Source organism: Sceloporus occidentalis, unplaced genomic scaffold (assembly GCF_023333645.1).
Source record: "Sceloporus occidentalis isolate IW3139 unplaced genomic scaffold, rSceOcc1.0.p SCAF_77, whole genome shotgun sequence".
Taxonomy (NCBI): domain Eukaryota; kingdom Metazoa; phylum Chordata; class Lepidosauria; order Squamata; family Phrynosomatidae; genus Sceloporus; species Sceloporus occidentalis.
In genome coordinates, this window is record NW_028317057.1 from 56,138 (window position 1) to 83,590 (window position 27,453).

General features: G+C 37.4%; 1 protein-coding gene across 4 annotated transcripts in view; it reads left to right on the forward strand.

The window, feature by feature from the left end:
• Positions 1 to 25,959, forward strand: part of LOC149285544 (WD repeat-containing protein 17) — a 32,336-nt gene extending 6,377 nt beyond the window's left edge. Inside the window, exons 4-29 of one of the 4 annotated variants that reach the window (XM_089495141.1) lie at positions 2,586 to 2,837; positions 6,111 to 6,233; positions 6,903 to 7,090; positions 7,896 to 8,064; positions 8,156 to 8,247; positions 9,799 to 9,881; positions 10,068 to 10,154; positions 10,315 to 10,479; positions 11,259 to 11,461; positions 12,497 to 12,646; positions 12,780 to 12,910; positions 13,549 to 13,674; positions 13,971 to 14,126; positions 14,535 to 14,599; positions 14,708 to 14,840; positions 16,468 to 16,556; positions 17,119 to 17,218; positions 17,453 to 17,592; positions 18,519 to 18,539; positions 19,204 to 19,315; positions 19,858 to 19,999; positions 20,576 to 20,678; positions 21,297 to 21,398; positions 21,746 to 21,844; positions 24,801 to 24,984; positions 25,840 to 25,959. In XM_089495141.1, coding sequence (XP_089351267.1) covers positions 2,586 to 2,837; positions 6,111 to 6,233; positions 6,903 to 7,090; positions 7,896 to 8,064; positions 8,156 to 8,247; positions 9,799 to 9,881; positions 10,068 to 10,154; positions 10,315 to 10,479; positions 11,259 to 11,461; positions 12,497 to 12,646; positions 12,780 to 12,910; positions 13,549 to 13,674; positions 13,971 to 14,126; positions 14,535 to 14,599; positions 14,708 to 14,840; positions 16,468 to 16,556; positions 17,119 to 17,218; positions 17,453 to 17,592; positions 18,519 to 18,539; positions 19,204 to 19,315; positions 19,858 to 19,999; positions 20,576 to 20,678; positions 21,297 to 21,398; positions 21,746 to 21,844; positions 24,801 to 24,984; positions 25,840 to 25,959 — 3,335 coding nt within the window. The remainder of the gene's footprint in view (positions 1 to 2,585; positions 2,838 to 6,110; positions 6,234 to 6,902; positions 7,091 to 7,895; positions 8,065 to 8,155; positions 8,248 to 9,798; positions 9,882 to 10,067; positions 10,155 to 10,314; positions 10,480 to 11,258; positions 11,462 to 12,496; positions 12,647 to 12,779; positions 12,911 to 13,548; positions 13,675 to 13,970; positions 14,127 to 14,534; positions 14,600 to 14,707; positions 14,841 to 16,467; positions 16,557 to 17,118; positions 17,219 to 17,452; positions 17,593 to 18,518; positions 18,540 to 19,203; positions 19,316 to 19,857; positions 20,000 to 20,575; positions 20,679 to 21,296; positions 21,399 to 21,745; positions 21,845 to 24,800; positions 24,985 to 25,839) is intronic. The other 3 variants (XM_089495144.1, XM_089495142.1, XM_089495143.1) reach the window with 3 other exon arrangements.
• Positions 25,960 to 27,453: the final 1,494 nt, after the last annotated feature.

Sequence of the window (27,453 nt, forward strand, 5' to 3'; positions counted from 1 at the left end):
TTGTTTTTCCTGATCTGTGGGAATTCAGATCCACTAGTGACACTTGGGATGTGGAATAGAAGTTGATAAAGCATCAAAACTTGATTTCAACTTGTATTAACATATTTTCACTGCAGAAATGTATTTAAGATGTTTTCATTTATGGACCAATGAATTAAAGCCACATTTTTAGAATTACTGTCCACTACCCCTTTAATGTATTTTAAGTTTTTTAATTTGCATATGTTTTCATAAATAAAATGTGTTCCTCTAGAAGAAACTACCGCAAACTTTTCTCTCCATGTCTAGAGCACCCATTCCAAAGTCCTTCTGTGTCAGATTGCCTGTGGTTGGGAGTATTGCTCTATGTCTGTACTTTTATACTCTACTTTTAACATGACTGTGCCAAGCAATTCTCATTGTCAGCTTTAATTTGATTATTCACTTCCAGATAATGATAGCTTAAAAAATATGGTTTGGAAAGTTGGACATTTTTAATTGATTGTGCAGATTTCTGCATCAATTTGGTATAGAAGAAGTTATCCGGTTTATTAAACCTGCTAACGCAGTTCCACAACTCATTAAAATTGGTCATTAGTGTGTCCTAAAAGTTAAAATATATGATGCTTCACAGTAAAGCAATATTCTAGAACAGCACATATAGTATAATCTTGGAATATAAATTGCAGTTCATTCAATAAATGGCAAAAGAAAAGTGAATCAGAAAGAATCAGGGTGATAATTACTTGTCTAGAAAATCTATCTGAAAATGTATTAATTTAGTCCATGCAGCTCATGGAACATGGGTCATAATATATGAAAATATAAACTCATTTTGCATGCGTGGGCAGCATGTGTGGGCAGCTTCTATGGCAGAGTAAGTAGGAAAACATTTTAATAGAAGGACACAGTGTTTGGTCAGTTCTGTGGATTTATTCAAATAACTTTTCTTCAAAGTGAAAATCCTCAAATTAGTGCAAACATCTACCTGTTTGTCAATCTTTGTGTGTTTGTGTAGATCTTTTGTATGGGGAAACGAAAACAATATTAGTTTGTCTGTGTAAGTGCTATAATTTAACAGCTGATACTTGTGTCTTATGGGCTGGAACATCTGGAGACATAGGGGGTAATACTGGTTGTTATGGTTAATTACAAATCTGACTTTGGTTGGCCTTTTTATTAACCAAGGCAATAACCTAGAATACCTTCTGCATTATCAGGCAGAGTATATCTTATATGACACATGCCTTGAATGTCTTTTGCATTATGCATTCCCATTTCAATAAATTGAGATGGAGCTGTAATGACTGTGATTACTATGGTCATGATGTAATAAAGATAGTCCGACAGTGTTCATTTGTGTCTGTGAGTAAGTAGCAGCCATACGACTTATGATTCTTTACCGTTCTCAGGTCTTTCACACAATGATTCTCTGTCTGTCTTTTACCTGTTGTTCCTTCAATATGTAGTTTAAGTGTGCATGTTCTGTATGGTTGGTTGCATACGTTTTGCCCATATGGTACTATGTAGTTAACCGTGTGGGTTGCAGTGAGCAAATTTTTCATTACTGAATAGCCATTGGATGTATGGAACACGTTTAAGATGTCATTTTTCATTGCAGTGAGCTTTATAATATATCCTTAATATTATTCATCTTCAAACTTCTGCATTATACACTTCCATTTCAATAAATTGAAATGGAATTGTATGTCTGTGATTACTATGGTCATGATGTAATGCTGAAGACAGTCCGACAGAGTTCATTTGTGTTTGTGAGTAAGTAGCAGCCATACGACTTGATGATTCTTCACTGTTCTCAGGTCTTTCACACGATGATTCTCTGTCTGGTTTTTACCTGTTGTTCCTTCAATATGTAGTCTAAGAGTGTGGGAGTATAAGATCGTGCATGAAGGAGAGAACACAATGTCTTGCAATGGGAAATATTTTCAGTATAAATAAATTGTGGTGTTTAGGGCACATGTGTAAGGTACCAGATGCTAAACCATGGATACAGGACCTCGAGGTATAAGCCTAAGGTAGCAATTTTTTTTTTCACCTTTTAAATGAAATTCTGTTTCAGTATTCTGTTAGACCTTTTATTTTCATGGACAAAACTGAGTTCACCTCCATCCCAATGGTCATGTCAAGTGAAAATTATTCATTGTTGCAGTTTAGTCATCCAGTGACCAATAAAATAATCAAAAGGAATTGTGCTTATCTAGCCTAGTTTATCTTTATGTTTTAGGCAAGAGCTATTTTCTCAATCCATGAAACTATTCTCTGAGTTGCATGATTTAAGAACAAAGAGCGCATGCAATCAAGAAAGATTTAGCCAGGGTATTGTTAAAATGCTGAAAGTGCTGCCCCTATGTGTGTTAAGCCACGATATTCTTCTTTTTTATGATCCTGGAATTTTCATGACTGTTAACCCTTGCAATTTCTGTTGCATAATCCAGAAGGGTGTTTCACTGTGGTTCATCATTGGAATTAGTGTGCAGGCCAAAATAGGGTTTTTAAATTGAGGAGTGTTTTTAATTACAATTTTTGTACCTTTACTTTAAATAAATAATAGCAGTAACTGACAAATGTAACTATATGTTTTTAAGGATGCAAAAGTCAAAAGCATGTTCTGAGGCCGGAGTCTCTTGAGGGAACAGATGAGGAGGATCCGGTGACCGCTTTGGAGTGGGACCCGCTATCCACGGATTATCTTCTAGTCGCTAATTTGCACAATGGAATCCGACTGGTAGATTCTGAATCCTTGTCTTGTATTACGACATTCAGCTTCCCGAGTGCCGCTGCTTCTGTTCAGTGCTTAGCTTGGGTACCAAGTGCTCCAGGCATGTTTATTACAGGAGGTAAGGAATTACTTGAAAATCAGCAGTGCCATGTATTCAGTTTTGACTTTACTTTCCCCGACACCCTCCCTATAGAAGAATTCATATTAACATTTTCTGCAAGTATTGTAATATGCATTCTTACAAAACAAAAAAACCCACTTACCTGATACAAAAGTGGTAGCCCTGCTGCAACAGCTGCCCTCCTCCTCCATGACTATTCAGTGGCATCAAAGTGCTCCCGTTGACATCAGTAGGAAGGCTTTCTACACACATCAGTAGGAAGGCTTTCTACACATGCACACAGTGGTCTGAACACCTACAGTGTACCCTGGGCCAGCACTGGAACTGACTGGAGGTGAGCATATCACACGCACAGATATGTGTTTGGACAGATCTTCTACAGGGCATTTAGCTGGGGGTGTAGAAATGGGCAAACAGACCACATGAAAGATCAGGGACCTCTAACCTATCATATGCATTAAAGTGCGTATGATGGCTGGAATGTTCTTTTAAGAAAATAAGGAGCTTATGAGCCAGATTGAAAGGGAAGCGTATCACACAAACATACATTCTAACCTCATGAACTAAGAGCCAGTATGTTAAGTCTACCAGTACCAAATTTTTCTGTGCACAGGTACACATTAACTAACTCACTCATGTAAAGACATTTTGGTTCTGAGCAACAGCATTCGTATTAAACATGACTGCTGTAAGCCGTCTGCACTTGACCGTAATCGAAACGTAAAATGTTAAATCTGAAAACGACACCTTCAAAGTGGTTGCTTTAAGTAACAGCAGTTGGAAAATCAAGTTTAATTAATATCTGAGAACACTGTAAGTGAGCTAGACCTGATACTCTGCACAAATTAACTCTTGAATTGTCCATCTTAAAGCTTGTCCGATGTCTTCAGAGCATAAAGGGGCTGGGGCATCAATTCTGATTTGAAATAAGAAATGTAAATTCCTTTAAGCTTTGGTGGTCACACCATTAAGTTTTATTAGCCTTCTTATTTTCTCTGATAAGAATTCTCATTTGTCTGCGGTGTCTCTGTTCATATCCTATGTATAATATGTCAGAAATAACTGGATCATCTTTGTATCATAGTCAGTGATGTCATAGAAAGCATGATCTCCTGTGCCTTGGCAGGAAGACCCACCTGTTGATATTATATAATGTGAAATAACTATTGATTATTACAAATAGTACATCAGACATCAGCAAATTAACATGTATTGTGTTACAGCATTGTTATGTAACTTTAATTAACATCTGGCTCATATTATTATTAGTTGAAGTGGTTATCAACTGATCTAAATTCTTTATTATCTGCAATTAAATTTAGTAGTAAATAATTTAGGCGTCTACTGTTTTTCAATTAGTTATGGCCATGTTTAGTCTATTCAAGAATTGATGACTAAACTTTGAAGTTGAAGCATTTTTGCAGATAATATCTGAAAAAACTGATTAACCCAAATAAATAAAGCATTTGCCGTGCTTGGTTGCACTGCATAAAGAAACATCTCAGAGATTTACTGAGAATAAATATACTCTACATGTGTTTGGTTTGAGCATTTGCTTGCAAAGCATGAGCAAAGTGTTCTTTTTCTGGTTTCTATGTATATGTGAAAGTACCCGAGTTTTTCTTTTCCCAGCAACAAGCTCATTAGTTATCCTGGATGAATTGTGTGCTTTCTGTCTACTCCTGCTGTCTTTTGCAAAATAAATGCAGTCTTAAGTATATCTCACACCAGGGACACAGTTTTAATTATCAGGAAAGTGCCTGTATGGTGCAGGTGCTAAAACCAGAAAGACGCGGAGGCCTTTAGAAAATATTTTAGTGCCACTGCTTGCTTTTTTTGTAGATTGAGCTTTGAAAGATTGCACGTAAGGCACCAGTGCATATCCTGCTGTGTTGATCAATGCACAATAAAACAAATGGTTAATGCATTATGACACGGCTGTTCATTCACACGCAATAATGTGCTTGCGTGGCAATGTAAAACATTTTACAGCCTGTAGGAATCACTGAGTTTTACAAAAAGGGGACTGTATTGTAGAATGCACAAAACACCGCTGTGCAGGTCCCTACCGTTTCTACGCTTGTCCCCACCCATTAAAGAAGTTGGTAGAAACTGATTTCATTTTACCTTACACCTACTGAAAAGCCTCATGGTCACCACCGAATGCATTTTTGTTCCAAAAAACTTCCATTATCCGCTGACCTCGAGGATGGCGCTGTTGTCAATGATATTATTTGTGACTTTCCTTGCTCAATCTCCACACTGAGCTTATTCTTTATGGAAATACGAGTGAGCTCTGAGTCCCCTATACTTAAATTGTTCAGCGTGCCTGGCGGGGTGAGCCACTCTTCTGTCTCATTAATGAGTCCGTGGTGCTTGGAGTAAGATAAAGGAGCTAGCACACATTCCAATGGCTAATATGCAGCTGTCTGAAAATATTATTTAATAAAAAAACATTTAAAAAATAAATAAAACATATTTATAATGTGATGGTAATAAAATATAGTAGCAGTTTCTTTTTCCAGAACTCTGCTATACGTGTGGCTGCTTGACAACAAGAATAAAGAAACCAATGAACTGTACTTACTCTCTCGAGTTAGTTACTCTTTCTACTATGAGGCTAGCTCATGTGGAGATCTTTAGAGAAAACACATTTTAATTACTATGTTTTGTACTCTACCACACTGTTGCCTCAGTAAGGACCTCTAATGTAAAAGCTTTTAATGAGACAAACTTTCTTTCTGTGTACTGTTATGTAATATACAGTCACGTCCCTAAACATTGGAGCAGTCTCACAATTTTCATAATATTGGCTCTGTATGCCACCATAATGGATTTGAAATTAAGTAATCAAGATGGACTAAAGTTCAGACTTTCAGATTTAACTCGCGGGGTCTAGCGAACACTTATTATGAATTGTTAAGAATTACAGCAATTTTCATGCATAGTCCCCTCATTTCCAATAGTGACCCAGTTCTGCTGGCAGCCATATATGTCTATGCCATAAGACAGCCTCCGCCATGTTTCACAGATGGTGTGTTATGCTTCGGATCCTCAGCCGTTCCTTCCTTTCTGGATAATCATCTTTTATGAATGCAGATCACTGATCCTTCATGGAATAGTTTGAAACTTAAATAGCTTATCACTCAAAGTTTTTTCCCTAAGAGATCATGGGTTTTAGAAAAAAAAAGAATATCTGTAGACCACCTGTTTGCTTTCATTTTAACCGAGACACTGCATTACTCTGCTGAATGACAGTGATGTGCTCAGATTCTCAGGTCGGAGTACTGCGTGTGTGGAACGTGTCCAAGACGACTCCCATAGATAATTTTAAACTAAAAAAGACTGGCTTCCATGCTTTGCACGTGCTAAATTCTCCGCCAAAGAAAAAAAGTGAGTACCTGGATATTGATTTTTTAAAAGAACAACCATAATTTTTGGAAAAAATAACACAACACTAATATTAACTCAAGTACCTATTGGGCAGACACACTCAGCCATGATCATTGAACTGGGAGTATCTTAAATCTTTTTTCATTTGTACCTTAAGTGAAGGAAACATCTCCATTAGAGGTATCCTTCGAAGAAGGACACTCTAGACGTATAAAGTGAGGCTATATCCCACTGGACAAGATAACTAACAACTCCCAATCTGTGTCTGAATATGAGCAATAAAAAACTAGAGACATTCCCATATGCCAGAATGAAAATATGCCTAACAACATACCCTAAGACTTATGATTGGCTGAACTATGTGCACTTTTTCATTCCTTGGTAAAGTGCATGAGTATGAATGTGCATGTTAAGAAAATGACAATTAGTCCATTATACCAAAGTGTATACAGGAGATTTTTTTAGTGTTTAACAGTGATAATGAATGTCTAACTCACATAATCTTGCAAACCAAGTTTTTTTTTTTTTAAATGAACCTACCCCACAATGTTCACACAATTCACAATTAACATATGATTACATTTAGCCTGTCCTTGTTGTTTAATAACTATCAGAAATGTTAATATATTCTTTCTGTCGGCTTTCTTTTTTTTCTCAACTTCAAATGAGCTTTTTTAGCACATTCGCCAACTAAGAACCATCACATATCATCTACCAGCGAGGCAGTGCCTCCACCAACCCTTACACAGAACCAAGCTTTCTCCCTGCCTCCTGGTCACGCGGTCTGTTGCTTTATGGATGGTGGAGTGGGGCTTTATGACATGGGAGCCAAAAAGTGGGATTTTTTGAGGGATCTGGTATGTATCCTTTGAATAAAATTGGTTCAAACCTTGTATTGCCATGCTGCATGAAAGAGCTCACAGTGGATTTTGCTTTGAAATCCATTTTTGAATAACAAGTTTATCCAAATGTTATCCAAGCCGTTATCCCTGTCTGATTTAGGAAAATACATTGTATAAATGTCTAAAGATTGAAATGAAATAACAGCCAGAGTAAAGTAAAAAAATATCACCTTTATTTAATCAACCATAAAAACCAGGCCAGCCTCACTTGCTCTAGAGACCAATGTGTTTCTTCGCATGACCACTTTTTTCATGTAGTTGAACATATTTTTTGAGTGTGTAGATATATGTACCTCAGTTCTTCCCAGGTACAGATGCTCACAGATCTTCCCCTCCCTGCCCGTGAAATAGACAAGAGGAAGCAGAGCTAGTCATGCTAAGGGTATAGGTCAAGTATATGTATATATATATATATATATATATATATATATATATATATATGTAAAGATTACTATATATAGAAATATATAGAGTGTGGGAGATTTAGAATATAACTCACTTTCCCAGATCATATAGTTCAGGGCACCAAATAAAACTATATATATATATATATATATATTAGCAATTTTATTAACAATTAACACAATTAGCACTATAGAAGGACTTAAAGACAAATTTCATTCACATTTCTCAGTTTATTAACAGCCTCCGCGAGGGTCGGGTGAGCAAAGGGAAAGTAACTGTTATGCTGTACGTTCTGTACAATGTGTTAAATGATTTAAAACCTGTATTCCAGTGTTTATTCACATTTTCTTTTTAGGGTCATATCGAAACCATCTTTGACTGTAAATTTAAGCCAGATGATCCTAACCTATTAGCTACTGCATCTTTTGATGGAACAATAAAAGTTTGGGATATCAATACACTGACTGCTGTGTACACATCACCAGGCAATGAAGGAGTCATTTATTCTCTCTCTTGGGCACCCGGTGAGTTTTCTCCTAGTTTATTTTTTATTTTTTTAATTTATAACCGTATGAAGCTTCTTATCTAATATCACTTTACTATTATATCCAACAGGAGATTTAAATTGCATAGCAGGTGCAACCTCCAGAAATGGGGGATTTATCTGGGATGTTAAGAAAGGGAAAATGATAACTCGTTTCAATGAAGTAAGTCCAATACTAATTAACTGTGATTAATGATTTCATGACCATGCCGGTTTCTAGAAGTGATATGTTAAGGAGGTAAAAAGAAATCAATATTGCAGTTATCAGTCACACTGTGGCAAACATGTATAACTGGTCTTCGTTGGCTGTAAATGAATTACACAGTTTCTGATATTATTGAACCCAATATGTAAGGACATCTAATGACCCAGTAATACAGTGGATCATAATATACTTGACATGTCTGCATTCTGTCTGTACTTGCTGGTCTTTCATCAAAACGGACTGCATAGAAAGTCTCATGAAAGAACACAGGATGCTATCAATGAAGTGCAATGATCTAATTACTGTAGACATCTTGGTGATTATATTTATGCAAGTAAAATCACAAGGTTGCTGACAGTTACCCAAATTCTTCAAATGACAGAAACTGGGGTCAGTCTCCCCCTTGTACCCCTTGTTAGCCCTCCCCGATTATTAGTGTCAATTTACCAGAAGTTACTAAAGTGTAGCCTAGACCTCTCTGGGTTATCATATTTTGACTGTATGCTTCCACACCAAAATTATTTTCTATACATAATCCCTAATGTTTCTTACCATATCACACATGGCATTATGGGTCATCCCTCTATTTATTACAAACCAACAACTCAAGGTGTCATACGATAGAATAGATAGAATAAGAAGGCACACAAGTTTTACAAATGCTAATTACTGTAAATTGTGTCTGACTGCAATAAATATTTTGTATTCTGCTGTAAAGAAAATTTACATAGGTCATCATGAAAGATGGGTAAAACATCAGGTGTAAATATCCCATTTGCATTTTCTGAGCCATATCAGCCATATACAATAATACATTGTATCATTTTCACATTAAGATGTGATAAGAATCAGTGGTGAAAAGGTTTGTGATGGTGGTATTGACAGTGAATAAACAGATACCCAATCAACTATTTCTACTGAGCAGATTTCATATATTTAAAAAATTGCAGAAATATTGTACACTTTATTACATTAAGGCCATATTTAATGTTAATAGAGGCATGGGCAAACTTTTGCATATAGGTCCCATTGAGCAAGGTATTCTACCAAAGCACAGGAAGGACTGATGATGGGTGGCTTACTTGTAGGTAGACTAATATTTTGAGATCAATGGAAAGGGATTCATAACCATGCCATCCAATCCAAGCTCCCCTCCATCGATTTCTGTGACTTCTGCTGGATAGAGTAGACTATATTCATGGCCAAAGTAAGCTCCATGCTCTGTTTTAACTCTAATTAAGTCAGGGGTAGTGCATCCCACCCACTGACTGATACTAGAGTGGGTAAAAAAGCATCAACCGGGAGTGACTAGGCGCTAGGTAGCTGACCAATTTGCCCTGATGGAAACCCTATGACCTTCATGTAGTAGTAAAATGTAGTAGAAGTTAAAGTAGTTGTTACCAGATAAAGATATCTCCAACAGTATAATATGTTATACAGTACCTTGGTTACCTTGGTTACAAAACGCCTTATTGCGCCATTGGCAATTTGTCCTTTTTTATTTTGAAGCATGGGAAAAGTGGAATTTTCTGCATCTCTTGGAGTCACAAAGATTCTAAACGTATTGCAACTTGCAGTGGTGATGGATTTTGGTAAGTTCGAAGCTTCATTATTTGACAAACCATAATAAAATGTGTGGTCATCTAGCGTAGAATTGTATTTTCTTTATAGTACAGTCTGTTTTGGACATGTGAGGTGTTTGCATAGTTTTTATTGACTTGATGTTACTGTTTTGGAAGCGTGACACATAATTCATACTTATTTATCCATTGTATCAGCATCATCCGAACAATTGATGGAAAAGTTCTGCACAAATATAAACACCCGGCAGCTGTGTTTGGATGTGACTGGAGTCAAAATAACAAGTGAGTAAGATGTTCCATTCCATGGTTATAAAGGAAACAGCAGTTTACTGTTTGGAGCCTCTTCTTCAGAATTAGATTCTATTATAAATGAAAACGTATAATGTCAAACTACTGCAACATAAGCCCTGACTCTTCGATTACGTGCTTTTATGTCTTACAGGGACATGATAGCAACTGGGTGTGAAGACAAAAATGTCCGGGTCTATTACCTGGCAACCAGTTCTGATCAACCTCTGAAGGTTTTCACTGGGCATACAGCCAAGGTGTTTCATGTCAGGTGGTCCCCCCTTAGAGAGGGAATCCTCTGCAGTGGTTCAGATGACGGGTAGGTGCTATTTACTATAATTGACTATCTTTTACTACAAGGCTGTTTCTTAAAAAGCAAGATTTATAGACACTACAACTACAATACTTTATAAACATGTGTTTGCAATATAGTATTTTGGGAGCTTTTTGGGAGTTTTGTGTTTATTACATACAATGTTTCACTTTCTTCCCAGACTGGTAATGCAATAAAGCTCTATGAAGAGATGATTTTGAGTCTATTGTCTAAGAAGTCAGGTGGTCAGTCACCTCAAGGGTTTACTCAACTCAAGTCAAATGCCCTGGCCTCCTAACACTTGCAAAACAATTAACGGATTTACTAATCTGCAAATTGTTTGCCAGGACATTAAATTTTGTGAGTTACAGTGGAAGGCATATGAACTTTGACTACATTGGGCTCCATGGACTTGAATGGGTCACATTTAAGTCAATTGAAGTTTTTTTTTGTCTTTTTTTTGTGAGTGCTAATGCGAATTGCTGTAAAACCCTTTTTTTGCTAACTCGCAAGCACTGGCAGATTATTGAAAAGACCCTTTTCAGTCTAGAGGCCACCACGTGGATTTGCCTTCCTTCTTGTTTTAAGTATATCAGTTATATATATCAGTTGTATCATTGTAAGTAGTCACATTATCCTCTTGTAAAGTACAAGGGCTAAAATGTAGATGAAACTGGCATCGTTGTGATATATGTACGTACTTACTATTATTAGTTATTTTATTTTTATTTTTTTTATTCCTAGCATTTTTCTTTGTGCTGACTAGATTCTGGTATTGTTTTCAGCACTGTCCGGATCTGGGACTATACGCAAGATGCCTGTATAAATGTTCTCAGCGGCCACACTGCTCCAGTCCGGGGTCTTATGTGGAATACGGAAATTCCTTACCTTTTAATATCAGGAAGCTGGGATTACACCATACGTGTTTGGGATACAAAAGACGGAACATGTTTGGACACTGTTTATGATCATGGGGCAGATGTATACGGTATGTCAGTTTTTGTCCAGTCTTAGAAAACTAAATACCTAAATACCAAGAAAATACACTGGTTCTTATTAGGTAGCATTTATATGTTTGTGCCCTCTTGTTACCTTTAATTTTGCAGTGGATACCAAGTGTCCTGCAATATTTTTATTCTTTATATTTTACAGTCCTAACAATAATTATATTAAATAAACTTAATTGATTTTTTTGGAATTGGCTGTTTTTCTAGTATTTGACACTGTCCCACACACTAAACAAAATTAATTATAGTATGTAGTGTTAGTCCCTGAGAATTAGTGTGGTACATGTAACAGTCACCTTAAGGTTAGTCTGTGAGCATATACCGTATTTACTTGATTATAAGACAAGTTTTTTTTTCAGAGCAAATGCTCTGAAAAATACATATCGTCTTATATTCGAGGTCATCTTTTATTCAAACCTCAAATAGAGGTCTGACTACAAGACTAAGATCCAGATTCCCTGCAGCGCTGTAGGGGACCCGGATCCTCCTCTCCGGCAGCCGCTGGACGTCTGCACAATGTACGGAGGTAACCTACGCTGGTGCCCGCACTTTTTCCAGGGCTTCTATGAGAGGAGCGTGACATGACCTTCCGGTACTCCACCATAGAAGCCCCCGGCGGAAGTACTGAGCAGCAGCGGAGGTTGTCTACGCGCATCGTGCAGAAGTTCACTGGCTGCCAGAGACCTGGATCCTCCTCTCTGGCATCCGGTGAACGTTTACTAGTAAAGTTATAGGGTAGTCTTATATTCAGGCTTTTTTTTTTTTATTAATATTCACATTTTGAGGGAGTCATCTTATACTCAGGAAAATACGGTAATTAGGGGCAGACATAGACTGCAGAGCATTATTCTAATTGATATAGAAGGTTCTTTTAAATTTAATTTCCATAGCAACTCTAGTCCATACAATACTTTTATCTAGAAAAAAGCAAAGTATTTTAATCCTGGGTTTCTTTAGAACTGTCAAAATGTATTTTACACAACAATATTTAAGTTACTTTTTATATTACTTCCTAGGTTTAACCTGCCACCCGAATCGACCATTCACAATGGCATCTTGTTCTAGAGATTCAACTGTGAGACTCTGGTCACTTACACCGTTAATATCACCTCTGCAAATTAATATCTTGGCAGACCGTCCATGGGAAGAAATTATTGGTAACACTGGTATGTAGTTTTCACATAATGAGTGTATGATCCCTTTTGATGATCACATAGTTTATCACATACCCCATTTGTAGCCATTCTCAGAAATGCTGAGACTAAACCTATTTGTTAATTCTTTATTCTTGTAATTTAGACCGTGCAATGGAACCTGGAGCACCACCCCTACTATGTGGAAAAGTCTCCCGTGACATTAAACAGGAGGTGGATAAACTGACCGGTAATCAGAGGGGAAAGAAATTAAGGTGGTTTTCAGAATGTCTTTCTGTGAGTATGAGTTGTACCAGAGAGAAAAACAATACAAATTGTTGTAAAGTATAAGTAAAACTATAGCAATATACTGGAACTAACTATAAAACAGATGTGCTCACACAGCTGTGGACAATTAAAGATATGGGATACAAAAGAATAAAAATATTTGATTTAACCCTTTAACGTCCATTGACGGATCACGCACGTCACAGAAAAACGGTCACTTAACGACCTATGACGTGCCTGACATGTCATGTCATTAAAAAAGTTTAAAAAGTGTTCAACGATCAGTTTCTTAGCTTAAACGATGTTGCTGTAATGCCTCGATGTCTTATATGTAAGTGCCAGTTAGTCATCTATTATGATTGGAGGAAAAGATGTGATGGTGTCAATATAAGGTGGTAGAGGTGAGTATATATGAGTACTGTTGAATGTTTTTTTAAAACTTGCTGTTTTCAGGATTAATCTGGCTATTTTGGTGTCACAAAAGGGTGGGAACCTCTTCTAAGTTACCTTTAAAGTATTTTATTTATGCTTCGCGACTGGTGTTTCATGGTGGCATTGACTGTATACCACTAATTTTGACCTTGTGTTTGTATATTCTTGGTCTTCTTTGGATATTCTAAGTTGTTTTCTTTTAATTTTTGTTTTAGCCTCCTGGAGGTAGTAAAAATTTATGGGACTTGATTGCTGTTTTGAAAGGTCAAGATGACAGTTTGCTTCCACAAAACTACTGCAAAGGAATTATGCACATGAAACATTTGGTTAGATTTAAAACAGTAAGTAGAATATTTGTGTATACATATATATATCCATATAGGTCCATATGTCTTACACTGTTAACACAGATCTCAGAAACCATCTAACTTGACTCCCACAAAAAATATTTATAATAAATAACAAATGATAGTCTTTTCGGTTCGCAATCTGGACTTTTATCATGATCTTGCTAAAAGTCCAGATCAATCATTTGTCCTACGAGTGCCTCACATTCAAGATTTTTTTGTATGGGGTGTGTTAGCAGCTGCCATTTACACATAATGGAACAGATTTAAAAAATGTGCATTTCTGTCAGTCTAAAGCACAAGAACTAACGACAGTAAAGATGTCGAAATTTGGTGGTGGAATTGGTGCACCCAGCAAAGAAGAGAGGCTAAAAGAAGCCGCAGAGATCCACCTGAGACTGGGACAGATACAGAGATACTGTGAACTAATGGTGGAGCTTGGAGAGGTATGCTTTACTAAAGAAAGCCAGATTAAGTTTCAGAAAATATATAAAGATTCAAAGATGACTATAATGGAACCTTTTCTCACCTGTTCTCAAGCTTGATTGCCATTTCACACTGCACCAGAACTGCATTTCATTCTCATTCATGCATAAGCCTTGCTTGGATGACTTGGAAGTGTTTCTGTCATCCTGACTGTTCATTTGTAACCAGTAGAATATTTGTAGTAACACAGTAAATTGTCTTTAATGCTTTTATGCTAGAGCAGAAAAACACTGCTGGCTTACAATGCATTCACATGTTAGTATGCTAGGGCTATTTCATTTAATTGTGACAAATAATAGAGCTATTTAGAGATTGTATAAACACCATCCATTCATTCATACATACGTTCATTCTTTCTTTGTTAATAGTGGGACAAAGCATTATCGGTTGCTCCAGGTGTTTCTATGAAATATTGGAAAAAATTAATGCAAAGGTAAGCAATAATTTTTTAATAAGCGGCCCTAAAATTGTGTATACTTGGAAAATGATAGCAAATAACCTCTCTATTTCCATTAGTGATATATTCAACCATTTTTTGCAGGCGGGCAAGTCAGCTCATTGAAGAAGAAAATGATGATGTAATTCCCTACTGCATCGCTACCGGAGATGTCAAGAAGCTTGTCAATTTTTTCACTTCCAGAGGACAACTTAAGGAGGCTTTACTTGTGGCACAGGTTTGAATATGAAATATATTTATTATATATTTTTAAGGTATATTGTATGTTTAACAGTAGATGATATAATGATCTTTGAAAATAAAGTAGAAATGAGAGCACCTGAAGTTATGAGACATATATCATAAATACATATTACTAAATTGCAGATTTTAGGTTACTGCAGGTAAGGTATACATTTAATCTTTCTGGCTGAACTGTGGATTATAAAAGGCCTCCCTTGGTCAAGTTTCTGCTGTTAAAAGGGTTGAGCTAACCGCCATAATTCCAAGATATCCTTAATTTATCTCACAGATGTAACTAGGCTCAACTCAGCTCATCTATGAGGATCTTACAGGGTTGTCTTTAATTCAATGCATAATTATGAAGAGAGTAGACACGTTAGATTAATATAACTTTCCTAGTACTCAGTGCTTAGTGAATATACCTTATGCAGAATTTGTGTATGGTGTTTTATTTTAAGAGAGCTCAAATGTATGAGGCCCTATATAATGCATAGTTCATTTGAGCTAAGTGTTATGCAGTGGTCTGTTCTTCATGCATGAAAACTGAAGCTGCAAATTACCTGCAAACTACTGATTTAATTGGTAAATGTGTCTGACCACCTGTTTTATATACAATATGGAATTTCTATATTAATAGCATACTAAAAATGAAATGTATTTATAACTCTGCGAAAAGAGATTGGAAATCCACAAATTGGAGAGAACCTGCTCACATGGCACATTCGTGCAGACCTTTGAGTTTAGTTAGACCAGGGGTGTCCAACCTGCAGCCCTCCAGCTGCTGCAGGACTACATCTCCCATAATGCTCTTTCAGCTAAGGACCTGGCAGAGGAGTATGGGAGATGTAGTCCTGCAGCAGCTGGAGGGCCGCAGGTTGGACAGCCCTGACTCAGTTGGTTCTGTCTTGACTTTGAACAGGTAAATTTTTCTAGTTTAGCCAATTACATCAATGCTTAGGACTTTTCACATAAACCATATCTATGCTCATATTAGTTTAGGCTAAGCCCTTAAGGTGAAAGAATAATTAAATATCTTGCTTTTTTACAGGAGAAATAGAGGCAGAAAGCAGGTTCACACATTTTAATAACACGTGGATTTGTTCAGAGATGCAATGCTGAAAAAACCCCAAAAGTAATGAATACAGATAAAAAGACGCATGCACTCGTATAAATTGAATATGAAAAAGTTATTATTTTAGTTCAAATACACTTGGTAACACATCTTCGGAAACATAACATTGGAGGCAAGCTAAAACATGCCTACCTTTTTTTCTTTGATTATTTCTGGAATGTATTACCAGCAATGATCTCCATGCTGTTGAAAATGTAACGCCATTTTATTCTTATTTATCATAAGAGAACTTTCTTATTCTACTGACACCAACTTATTCTACTCACCTACGAAGAACACAAGCCATTAGCATGAAACTGTTGAGCACCTCTAATACTATCAACCTTACTAGACCACTGAAATGTTAAAGAAATAGAGTTGGAATCGGGATTTTCCATTTAATATAATGGCAGTACAGTCATGGAATGTGTTGTCGTATACTTTGGTTTCATTACACGTCATAAAAATCTTTATTTGCAGATTAATATGTTTTATTTGTATTGGCCTTTAGTCAGCTTGTGAAGGAAATATCCAGTCTGGTCATGTTTCAGTACCGGTGGCATCCACGACAGATGGAAATAACGTAGAAGATCATAATGAGTAAGTAAAGTGGATGAATTTACTAAATATAAAAATGGAACGCGCTAAATAAAAAAATAAAACAAATATGCAGGTACTTAATATTTTGCTAAAACAAATCAAAATATTGAGTACCTGCATATTTGTTTTAAGTATTTTATATTTAGCGCCGTCCAGTTTTTATATTTGGTTTTCTTCTTTGTCTGATCCATTATTAGGAGTTTTTTCAATGTCTTTAAATATTGAGTGTCTGGCCCCTTATGAAGGATAAGTTGCTTTCGTTATTTTTACCCTTCTGTTGGTCGGGATCTGTAAGGTTTGCCTTTTATTATTTATTTCATTTTTTTATCACATTGGTGTTTATTTAGCACTGTACACTATTACATTTCTTTTTCATTTACTATCTATAGTGTGAGAGGACAGCATGATTACTAAAGAATAGTTAATTACGATCCACCCCGAAATTAAATCCGTCGTTACAGATCTTTCTTTGCTTGAATAACATATACCCAGAAATTCTGTCCACGTGTGTCTTTAAAGCACTGTAACACATTAAAGGCTCTGTTGTCCTTTTTACGCTCAGACTTCTCCACTCAGTCAGTACACAGTTGGCAGAATGGTATTTTCAGGATGGACGGGCCGTGCTCTCGGCGTGCTGTCATTTGGCTGTCGATAATATTGAGGTAATTCTTCAACATTAGACATTTTAACCAGTGCTTTCTATTGTAAATAAAATGTGTCCCTGTACTTGTATTTATTTTTATTATTTTACAATCTTTTTTATGGAATTGTAGCTAAAACCCCATGCACTGTAATTTATGCTGTTGCTCATGAACATCTTCTGTGCAATGGATTGATGACACGGCATGTTTAATAATCAATTGTAACGTTCATTTTGTTATGTCCTTTTGAGCAAGCTTGCCATGGCTAACCTAATCCGTGGCAATGAGCTGGAATTGGCTGTGTGTGTGGGCACAGTGATTGGGGAGAGTGCGGCACAAGCAACACAATATGCGTTAGAACTACTGGCGAGGAAATGCATGACTGTTACCACATGGTGAGTATTTCACATATACACTAACTTAAAACGAGTTTCATCATATAGTGCAGTCACGTTTTCAATGATTCTTCACAATGCATATCAGCAGCATATTGGCTTTAGCACTCGGTGATGCTACGAACATCCAAACATACATTACTGACTTACAAAGATACACACTATCAAGCACACAGCATCTTCTGTTTTGATTGCAAACGTTTAGGGCTGCAACTAACAATAATTTTCATAATCGATTAGTTGGCCGATTCTTTTTTCGATTAATCGGATACAAAAATAAATGTACATTTTTCGTGTATTTAAAATAATTTAATGAACAAACAGGATGTTAAAAACAAACACCAGAATAAAAAAAACTTGGATCAAAATGCAGGTTATGTCCCAACCTGCCCCCCCCCCAGTTATGCACATTTTAGCCCAGGCTTGCCACTCCCTCCGCCCCCTAGATATGCCTTATAACCCCTGTATGCCTTATACCCCCAGATATGCCTTATATCCCCTATGTGCCTTATACCCCCTGATATGCCACCTGCCCCCCCAGATATGCCACTGTGCCCTGCAGATATGCCTTATACCCCCAGATATGCCACTCTGCCCCCCCAGATATGCCCCCCAGTTATGCCTTATACCCCCCTATATGCCATATTGCCCTCTAATATGCCTTATACCCCAGATCTGCCACTCTGCACTGAAATCATGGTACCAAAATGTGTCTGGATTTTTTACAATAAAGAAGGATAATGAATATAAATGAATCGTTTGTTTCTCCAAAAAATAGTAACAATGCCAGCATCAGATAGCTGTAACATTTGGAGTTTAAGCTTTACAAAAACATTTTTTTCTGCAATATAATTATATGGATAGTTTTCATTTGTTTTGTTTTTGTAAAAAGTTTAATTTTTGGAATTGTGATGTCTTTCCCTTAGCTTCCCATCCCTAGGATACAGGTAAAAGATACTTGTGTGTGTGTGTGTCAGTTCTAAATTAACGATACAACATTTCTTTATTTAGTATATATGGAAGGTAGCGTTATTAGGACTACCGACAGCCAATTTACTGTAACTATATCATTACATTGTATGTCACAACAGCACTGCTCTCATAATAACTGTGTCCTGTTTGACTCAGAACATTGTCAGACCATCTGAATGTGGACATCTTCCATTAAAATGTATTTAAATAAATATGGGGCTCACTTTGTGCTGATTCTTACATAACTCTGTATACGGCTAATGCCAGACGTACAGAGTGTTGTAGCATTATATATGTATATGTGTGTGTATATGTATATATATATAAATATATATATATATATATATATATATATATATATATATATATATATATGTATTAAAATGTAGTTGGTCCCACCGTTGCAGCTATAACAGCTTCCACTCTTCTGGGGAGGCTTTCCATAAGATTTGGAGCATTTTGCCCATTCATCCAGTAGAGCGTTTGTGAGGTCAGACACTGATGATGGATGAGAAGGCCTGGCCTGCAATCTATTCGGTCTCTATATGTTTTCTGAGAAACACATATCTCTGTTCGTACAACTTTCATTTTAGTGTCAAGTAGTGCTGCTAAATGAATGTCTTACTCCACATAACACAGGGATCTGGCTGCCGATCTCCTCAGGATGATACCAAACAATGAACTCTTTCTTGTCAAGCTGTGTGCATTTTATCCGGGATGTGCTGCTGAGATCAACGATCTACATACCAAAGTATGTGTCTGAAACATAATACTTATCCATTCATCCCTATTTATAACACCTTTACTTATTACATAGACAGTCATACTGTATAGTATGTAGGGCTGAGTGGATACAGAGTGGGAGAAGTGAATGACTGTGGTTACATGGTGCTGCTCATTGGTAATTACTAGGTACTCCTAATGTTTGCATGAAAACATGTACGTGTGCCTTTACTTTACATTAAGGGGAAGTTCTGTTCATACAATTTCTTGCATTTGGATTGGCACATTGCATAGATCTCATTGACCCTACGATGCAGTGACTATAAGCACAATTTAAGCAAGAAAGTCAATTAAGTTACACAGTTAAAGGAATTAAAGAGGGTGCAAGTAATTTCCAATGTGTGAGCACAGTGCACTGGAACCTAACCTAGTGAATGACATGTAAATAAATGGCCAATCTACAATATGAGTCAAGCCTAATGTAGGTTTCTCTAGAATGAGTTTCCAACTTTCCACTATATTGCTTCATGTGATACGTTTGAAACAGGTCATTTTAAATCTTTTTTTCAGTGTAACTTGCCGCCAATAGAAGACTGTGTGCAGCTAGCAGAGAGTTCGCACTCTGATGGAGATATATTTCAAGCGGTCAAGTATCACTTATTAAGTACAGAACCTGAAAAGGCTCTTCCAATTGGGATCCATTTTCTAAAAGGTATTGCCTGTTAAAATTAATTGAGGGCTAAACTTGATGTATTCAGACGTCAGCATTTCTGAACCTAACCTAGCTCTATCAAAGTTTAAAACTAAAACAATATCAGAGAATAAGCGTGGTGGAATGGGAAGCATATGGCCCAAAGTGCAGTTTCTTTTTAACTGACATTACACAAAAAAATCAATATCTGGGAATCCTGTTATTCTGTACAACCTTAACCGCCTTCAGTGACTCAAGAGGATGAAATAGGATCTACAGTCTTGGTCACATCCATATTTTACCTGAAAATGCAGGGTGAATGTAATAAAAAAAGAATATACTACCAAATTTGTTATATGTGCTACACATCCTGCCTGTTAGGGTCCCTAAAAAATTTAAGGGACATAAAGAATGATTAAAACTTATTTTTGCCGGGCATGGATGATCTTGTGGGCATGGGGTATCAGCCAGGATTACGATGGCTCAGTTGGACCTATACTGTCAATTGCTTAGGAAGGAGGGGAGTGATAGTTGGTCAAGATATATCTCTCGTTTTTTCTCTTTTTTTTTTTTTTTTTTTCTTCTTATATTCCATAGAACAAATTAGCAGTTCAGATTGGACTTTAGACTCTATATGTCCGATTCTTGACCTCCTCAGCTACATCCGCACAGAAAGATTGGTTCTTCACAAATGTAGTGAGTGAGTATGCTTTCTCTAGTTTCTAGAGAATTCAATATCTATGGATAACCAGCCACAGAAAACAATTTGCTCTTTTATTGAATATAAAATTAGCAGTCTAGTGGTTCTATGTTGACACTTTAAACATTGCCTCACCAAAGCTAAAATAATGAAATAAACCAAGTGCCACTGATGTCATATAAAGCTATTGATCATTTCTGAAAGTGGACATGTTATCTCATTTGATGTGAGGAATAATACATTAATAAATATTAATATTTACATTAATAAATAAGAAATTAAGTATTTGTGTGTAATCAATTAAAATGCATATGGGATCAGTGGCATATTCTGTTTTAGGACTAAATTGGCAAATCTGTGGGGAGTAACAGGCCATCGGCTACAAATCATCCTATTTACTGCTTCTCAAAAGACGTTTACAAGGATGATTTTTGATCTCCCGAGCCTATCCATTTACACTACAAGACTGTGTGCCTAGACAGCATCTACACTGTCGCATGCCGTACCAAACTCTAAACCTCTTTCTGAGATGGAACACTATGGATGGAATACTAATATGTATATCTTACGATCATCAGACAATAACCAAAAAAAGCGTCCTACTATTTTCTCTTACAGAGTTCGTAATGAGCTGCTTATACTATGTGGATACGCAGGTGCATTGCTAGCTATAAGGAGAAACTATGCGAGCATTGTTCCTGCACTCTATGAGTATACAAGGTAAATCAGTAAGAAATGTCTTCTTTCTTCTGAATATATTCACATTAGCTATAACTGAAACACGAGTGAGAGGGGCATGGGCTTTAACCATATCACAGAACTATTAGAGGGTCTCTCTGGAATTCTTGGATGATGTAGTAGTTACATGAGATCTATATCCTTGTAGAGATTGCCATAGAAGGTAAATCGCTTCATTCTAGTTGTAAAAGGGTATAAAGACTTGTGCTTACAGAGCATGGACACCTCTACCTCTGCATACACCTTTATCCCCAAATCTTTCTTCCATTTTTTGTTTTTTAATACTTTCGAGTATATCTGTATCGATTTTAAACTATGATGATTTGTAGCCAGCTGCTGAAACGCCGTGAAGTATCTGTCCCCCTAGAGATAAAACAGCTTTCCGAGGAATTAGAGGCTTGGAGAGTGTGTACTCTGTCCTCGAACAAGTAAGTGCTGGATTATTAATTTATTATTCATTCATTTATATTTTATAGTGCCATCATTTAACCTCTTAAGGCTTAAAGGTAGTTTTTTTACACTTACAGACTAAAGGGATTTTAGCACCTCTGCAATCATCTTTTCAAGCATCCTCCTCTCTCATTTAGTTTACTACACAAATTATATATTGGGTTTTTTCAGGACAATCTATTTAAACAATATATAGATATATATTTGGCCCCTGCTGGTATTTGGTATTTGTCCAAAATATGGTGTTTGATTTTAGGAACACCCCATATGCCATGGAATGTTATTTTTTGGATGTGACAGGGATTAACGTGAATCATGTATTTGCACTTTTTTATTTTATGAATTTTTACACTAAATCTATATATCTGCACTAACATAACTTGTACCTACTCTCCCTCTTCCAACCATAAGTTTAAAATAAGTGTTAAGAAAGGTAGCTGTACAAAGACTGGTGATCGCTCGATAATAGGGTGATCAAGCAGCTATAAATTAAAACTATTAAAAAAAATGCAATCTCTGCCAACAGCAGTGTCTATAGGCATTGACATTCCACAGAATTTCTTCAATATAACGGTTGCCCTAACGCGTTTTGCCTTTCGGCTTCATCAGAGGGGTGAACAATACAAATGTATGATATCCCTATTAATTATAGTGCTTTTATGCACAAAGTCTGTTCTATTTTAGCAATCAGCGTTTGCCACCAAGCAGTTTGCTGGAGTAACGCAAAGATGCTTATTTTTCAATGTGTAGCAAATAATTAGTTAGAGGTAATGTGTGTACGAATCACCAGTGTGGATAATGTTTCTGCGGGTCGTGCAGAACGCTGGTCCAGGGCTCTCTGCAGTGTGTGTTCATGTGAATAACAACAACAAAAACAACACAAAAAAATGATTTTACTGTGCTTCTTTATACACATCATATATATTGTATTTACTTATTTACTGGAAATAAAATTGTACCAGTTGATTTAGTATTTGGGCTGCTTGGCTGAACTTCACCCGAGCCTGAATGTTGCCAGCCCTCTCCCAGTGACAACTATATAATTGACATTCTATGCTTAATTTATGCTTAATTTAATTTATGCTTAATTTAAATTTAAATGGCTCGTGCCATAGCCGCCATTTGAAAGGGGGCGCCAGTGAGCGGCTTTTAAACGCCGTCTTTTTTTTTATTTTTTATGCGGAGGAGAGAGAGGGGCGCCTAGCAACCGCTCGGCGCCCCTCATTCTCCTCCACGAGGCCTCTACCTCCGTCCCGGTGCCGGCATTTCATGCTGAGCGCCGTAATATGATGTCGTATTTCGGCACTCAGCAGTGAAGCAGCAGGCACCAGCGAGCGACTTTTAAACGCCGTCTTTTTTTGTTTGTTTTTATGCGGAGGAGAGAGAGGGACGCCTAGCAACTGCTCGGCACCCCTCGTTCTCCCCCGCATAAAAAAAAAAAGACTATTTAAAAGCCGCTCGCTGGTGCCCGCTGCTTCATTGCTGACCCACCGCAGCAGTGCAGGAAGACAGAAGACTCCTGCTCCCGTCGCTGGACTTCAAGGTGAGAGAACTACAAAGGGGGAGAGGGTAGAAAGTGATAAGGGAGGGGGAGAGGGTAGAAAGTGATAAGGGAGGGGGAAAGGGTAGAAAGTGATAAGGCAGGGGGAGAGGGGGTGGAAAGTGATAAGGCAGGGGGAGGGTGTGGAAAGTGATAAGGGAGGGGGAGAGGGTGGAAAGTGATAAGGGAGGGGGAGAGGGTAGATATTGAGGAAGAGGGTAGTAGGGAAAGGGGTTAGAAAGTGACAAGGAAGGGAGAGGGGGTAGATATAAGTAAAGAGTGTGAATTAATATGTGAATGTATTGTCTGAATGAGGGAGAGTATGAGTTGTCTGAATGAGGGACAGCATGAGTTAATATGTGGATGAGTTGTTGGAATGAGGGACAGCATGAGTTAATATGTGGATGAATTGTCTGAATGAGGGAGAATATGAGTTAATGTGTGGATGAATTGTCTGAATGAGGGAGAATATGAGTTCATGTGTGGATGAATTGTCTGAATGAGGGAGAGCATGAGTTAATGTGTGGATGAGTAAAAGTGTTTGTGTGTATCATAGATGTATAATTGTGGAAGGGCAAAGATGGCACTAGCAGGAGGTTTGAGCCTTGGGGACCAAGATGGCACAGGCAGGGTGTTTGGGGACAAAGTTGACTCGTGCTGGGCTATTTGGGGACAAAGGTGGCAAATCTTATGTGTGTTATCTGGGTGCTGGCCAGGTTCTATGTGGGCAGTGTGGACGCCAGGGCTGACTTTGGGGTGTGCAACCTGTGATCTATGCCTGTAATTTAGGGGGTTTAAATGTACCTTTTAATGCCGTGTTTTTAAGATGGGTTTTTTGTGTTATTCTGTAGATCCATATCTGCTATGCTATGTTTCCATACATTATTTATGTATACCTGCAAATACAGGGTTAATATGTCTTATTCAGTTTATTAATACCTGCAATGCTGTTTCCATGTATTTATTTGATCTATACCTGCGATGCTACGTTTTATATATTGTTATTGTATACCTGCAAATACAGGATTTGTATGTCTGATTCTGTTTATTTGATATATACCTTCAGTGCTGAGATCACAAGTGAATTTCAATTGATCTGGGTTTGTGTGTTGATCTATACCCGCTATCGACAGCAGGGTCTAATATTTATATATATATATTTATATATATATATATATATATATATATATATATAGGGGCAGCAGGGGCTAATAAATGGGTTTTAGATATTTGGACAGGGGCGCAATTTCAGTGCTTGCCATAGGCGATATTTTCAGTAGATACACCTCTGGCTCTTGGAATTCTACACTTTAGTTGTTAACTTGAGTTTTTAGGAACTATCCTTTATAGACATCTGTTGGTATGCTGGCCTCAGCAATATTTTTTTGCAATAGGACATGTGAAGATCTTCCATACACACCTCCAACAGAATCACAAAGAAAGGTTTACGCAAGCCTGCTATCGAAAATAAAAGAAGAGCCTCTGAAAGGATTGATCGGACCAGACTATGTCACAGGATCCAATCTTCCAAGCCACTCTGATGTGCATATATCTTGTCTGACAGGTTTACGAATACAGGTATGTTCTGTTCTTTTCTGTATTTTTAATTCATGATTTTGTTTTACAGGAATATCATTACAGAACGAAAAATAAATATTGAGAACGTAACTTATTTATAGGCGAAAATTATTAAAATACAAAATTTTCCAAGTGGGGGTACGGCTAAGTTAAAAGTGATTCCTGTTAGTTATGACAGGGATAGAAAATGAAAAAAAAAAGTGTAGCCAAACCGGGAGACTAAAAAAATCCAATTGTTATATTCCCTTTCACCGGAACGCTGGCCAACTCGCCACTCCCGGTGTCGCATTTTTAGATAGAAATATGCCTCACGATAAAGAAATAGAAGGTGCTTCTCATTTTTATGTGATAACAAATGTATTTACAAAAACATGCCGGCGCCCCTTCATAGAAGTCCCAGTGCAGGGCAGCAGCGGAGGTTGTCTGCACGCATTGCGCAGATGTTCACCGGCTGCCAGAGAGGAGGATCCAGGACCCCTGCAGCTCTGCGAGGGATACCCCTCTCTGGCAGCCAGTGAACGTCTGTGCTATGCGCGCAAACAACCTCCGCTGCTGCCAGCACTTCCACTGGGGCTTCTATGATGGAGCACCCGAAAGGTCATGTCATGCCGGAGCAAAGTCATAGAAGCCCAGAGAAAGTGCTGGCAGGGGTTGTCAGAGAGAAGGATCCAGGTCCCCTGCAAATACGTCCTGTCCCCCGGCACCTAAAGTTTGCAGGCGTGCAGGGTTCAACAACATTATAGAAAAAATAGGGTATAGAACTTGTTCAGATGTTTAAGTTAAGGACCGAAACATAAGGAACTCCAAATATGTTTTTACATGCTGTATCTTCACATCTCCACTTTATTTTTGCAGGGCCCTGTGTTCTTTCTGGAGGATGGCAAATCTGCAATTTCCTTGAATGATGCTTTAATGTGGGCAAAAGTGAATCCTTTCTCACCTTTAGGAACAGGAATACGACTTAATCCCTTCTGAAATATTTCTGTTATTTGCTTTCAGCTTTCTACCGGATAACACATGCAGGTCTGGATAGGACTTACGTACTTCTGGTTTCTCCAACTTTTGTAGTAATTCATAGCAATGGTTAAGTCATAACGCAGTCTTATACATGATGGAAAATACGTTTTCCTCTTTGACTGCCCAGAGACCAACATGTTATATCATATGGGCTACATTTTACAATGATAGGATCACATAAGCAATGCTAGTAGGTCAATAGTTTCTGCCTGATTAGAGCATCATTAGCTGCTTGATGTTCATACTTTTGTTGTACATATGTCAAAATATAAAGGATTTAAATTGTGAAATTTATAACCATTTTTAAGTAATTTGTACTGTAACTCTTAATGTGTCTGGTACAGCACTCAGTAAAAATGTGTAAGTTTGTGATCATAAACATTATACCTTAAATAATTTGTTTATACAACTGTTGCCCATACTGAATAAATTCTAAAACATGGCCATAGTTTTCTTTAAGTGAGAGATTTTATACATTTTGAAATACTTTTTCCATGTAAAGTCATGGTCTCATGCTTTTGCTCTATTTTTATATTAGCTGGCATACATGTAGTTTTATTTTATTTTTTTTTAAATTCCATACATTAAATGGTTTACTATGTATGTACTTATACTTGCAGTAAATAATACTACAATCTTAAAAAATATGTCATCTTACCTAGTTTACATTATGAAAAGGCCTTGCGTATTTGTTTACTGCATTTTGTTGATGTCATAACATTTAAGTGGTAAGAACATATTTTCAAAACAATACTGCCATGAACCAACCAATGCAACACAGTTGTTTACATAATAAACAAATAAAACTTAAGTGTCTGTGATTTTTCCTGAACACGTATTATTTACAAATGATGTAAAAGTTAATTTATCTATATGTCAGGATCCACTTTTTGCTGCCTGAACCATGGCTTAATCATACATGTGGTATATCCATCTGCTACCACTAGTGGCCACCCTCCTCCCTCTGGAGTGCTCAGAACCCAATTACCAGGTGCAGCTGAACCTTATTTCCTGAGTTGAGCCCTTGGCATTAACGTTGGAAGACCGCTTTGCTCTGGACCTGTACCTGACCCTGTATTGTTCCTGCCTTCAGCCCTTCCAGTGGGCTTACCTGCCGTCCGCCCTGCCAGTGGGCTTACCTGCCGTCTGCTCCCCTGTCTCTGCCTTTGCTCCCTTGTCTCTGCCTCTGCTCCCCTCTATTCTGTTTTGCAGTCCTACTATTCTGTCTGTACCTACCTACCCATCAATATGCATAAATCGGTACAGATAGAAGCCCCAGTATCCCTTGAACATGGGCTCCTACCCGACCTGCTCGCCCGGGTCCTGACACTATATCAGCTCCTACATGAAATCAGGTAGAACATGCCATTTGCAAACAGTGTCACTGAGAGGATGTGGTCTTAAAGAGCTGGAGGTGCAGGGACAGGGAATGAATGATGGAGGCTAAGCATC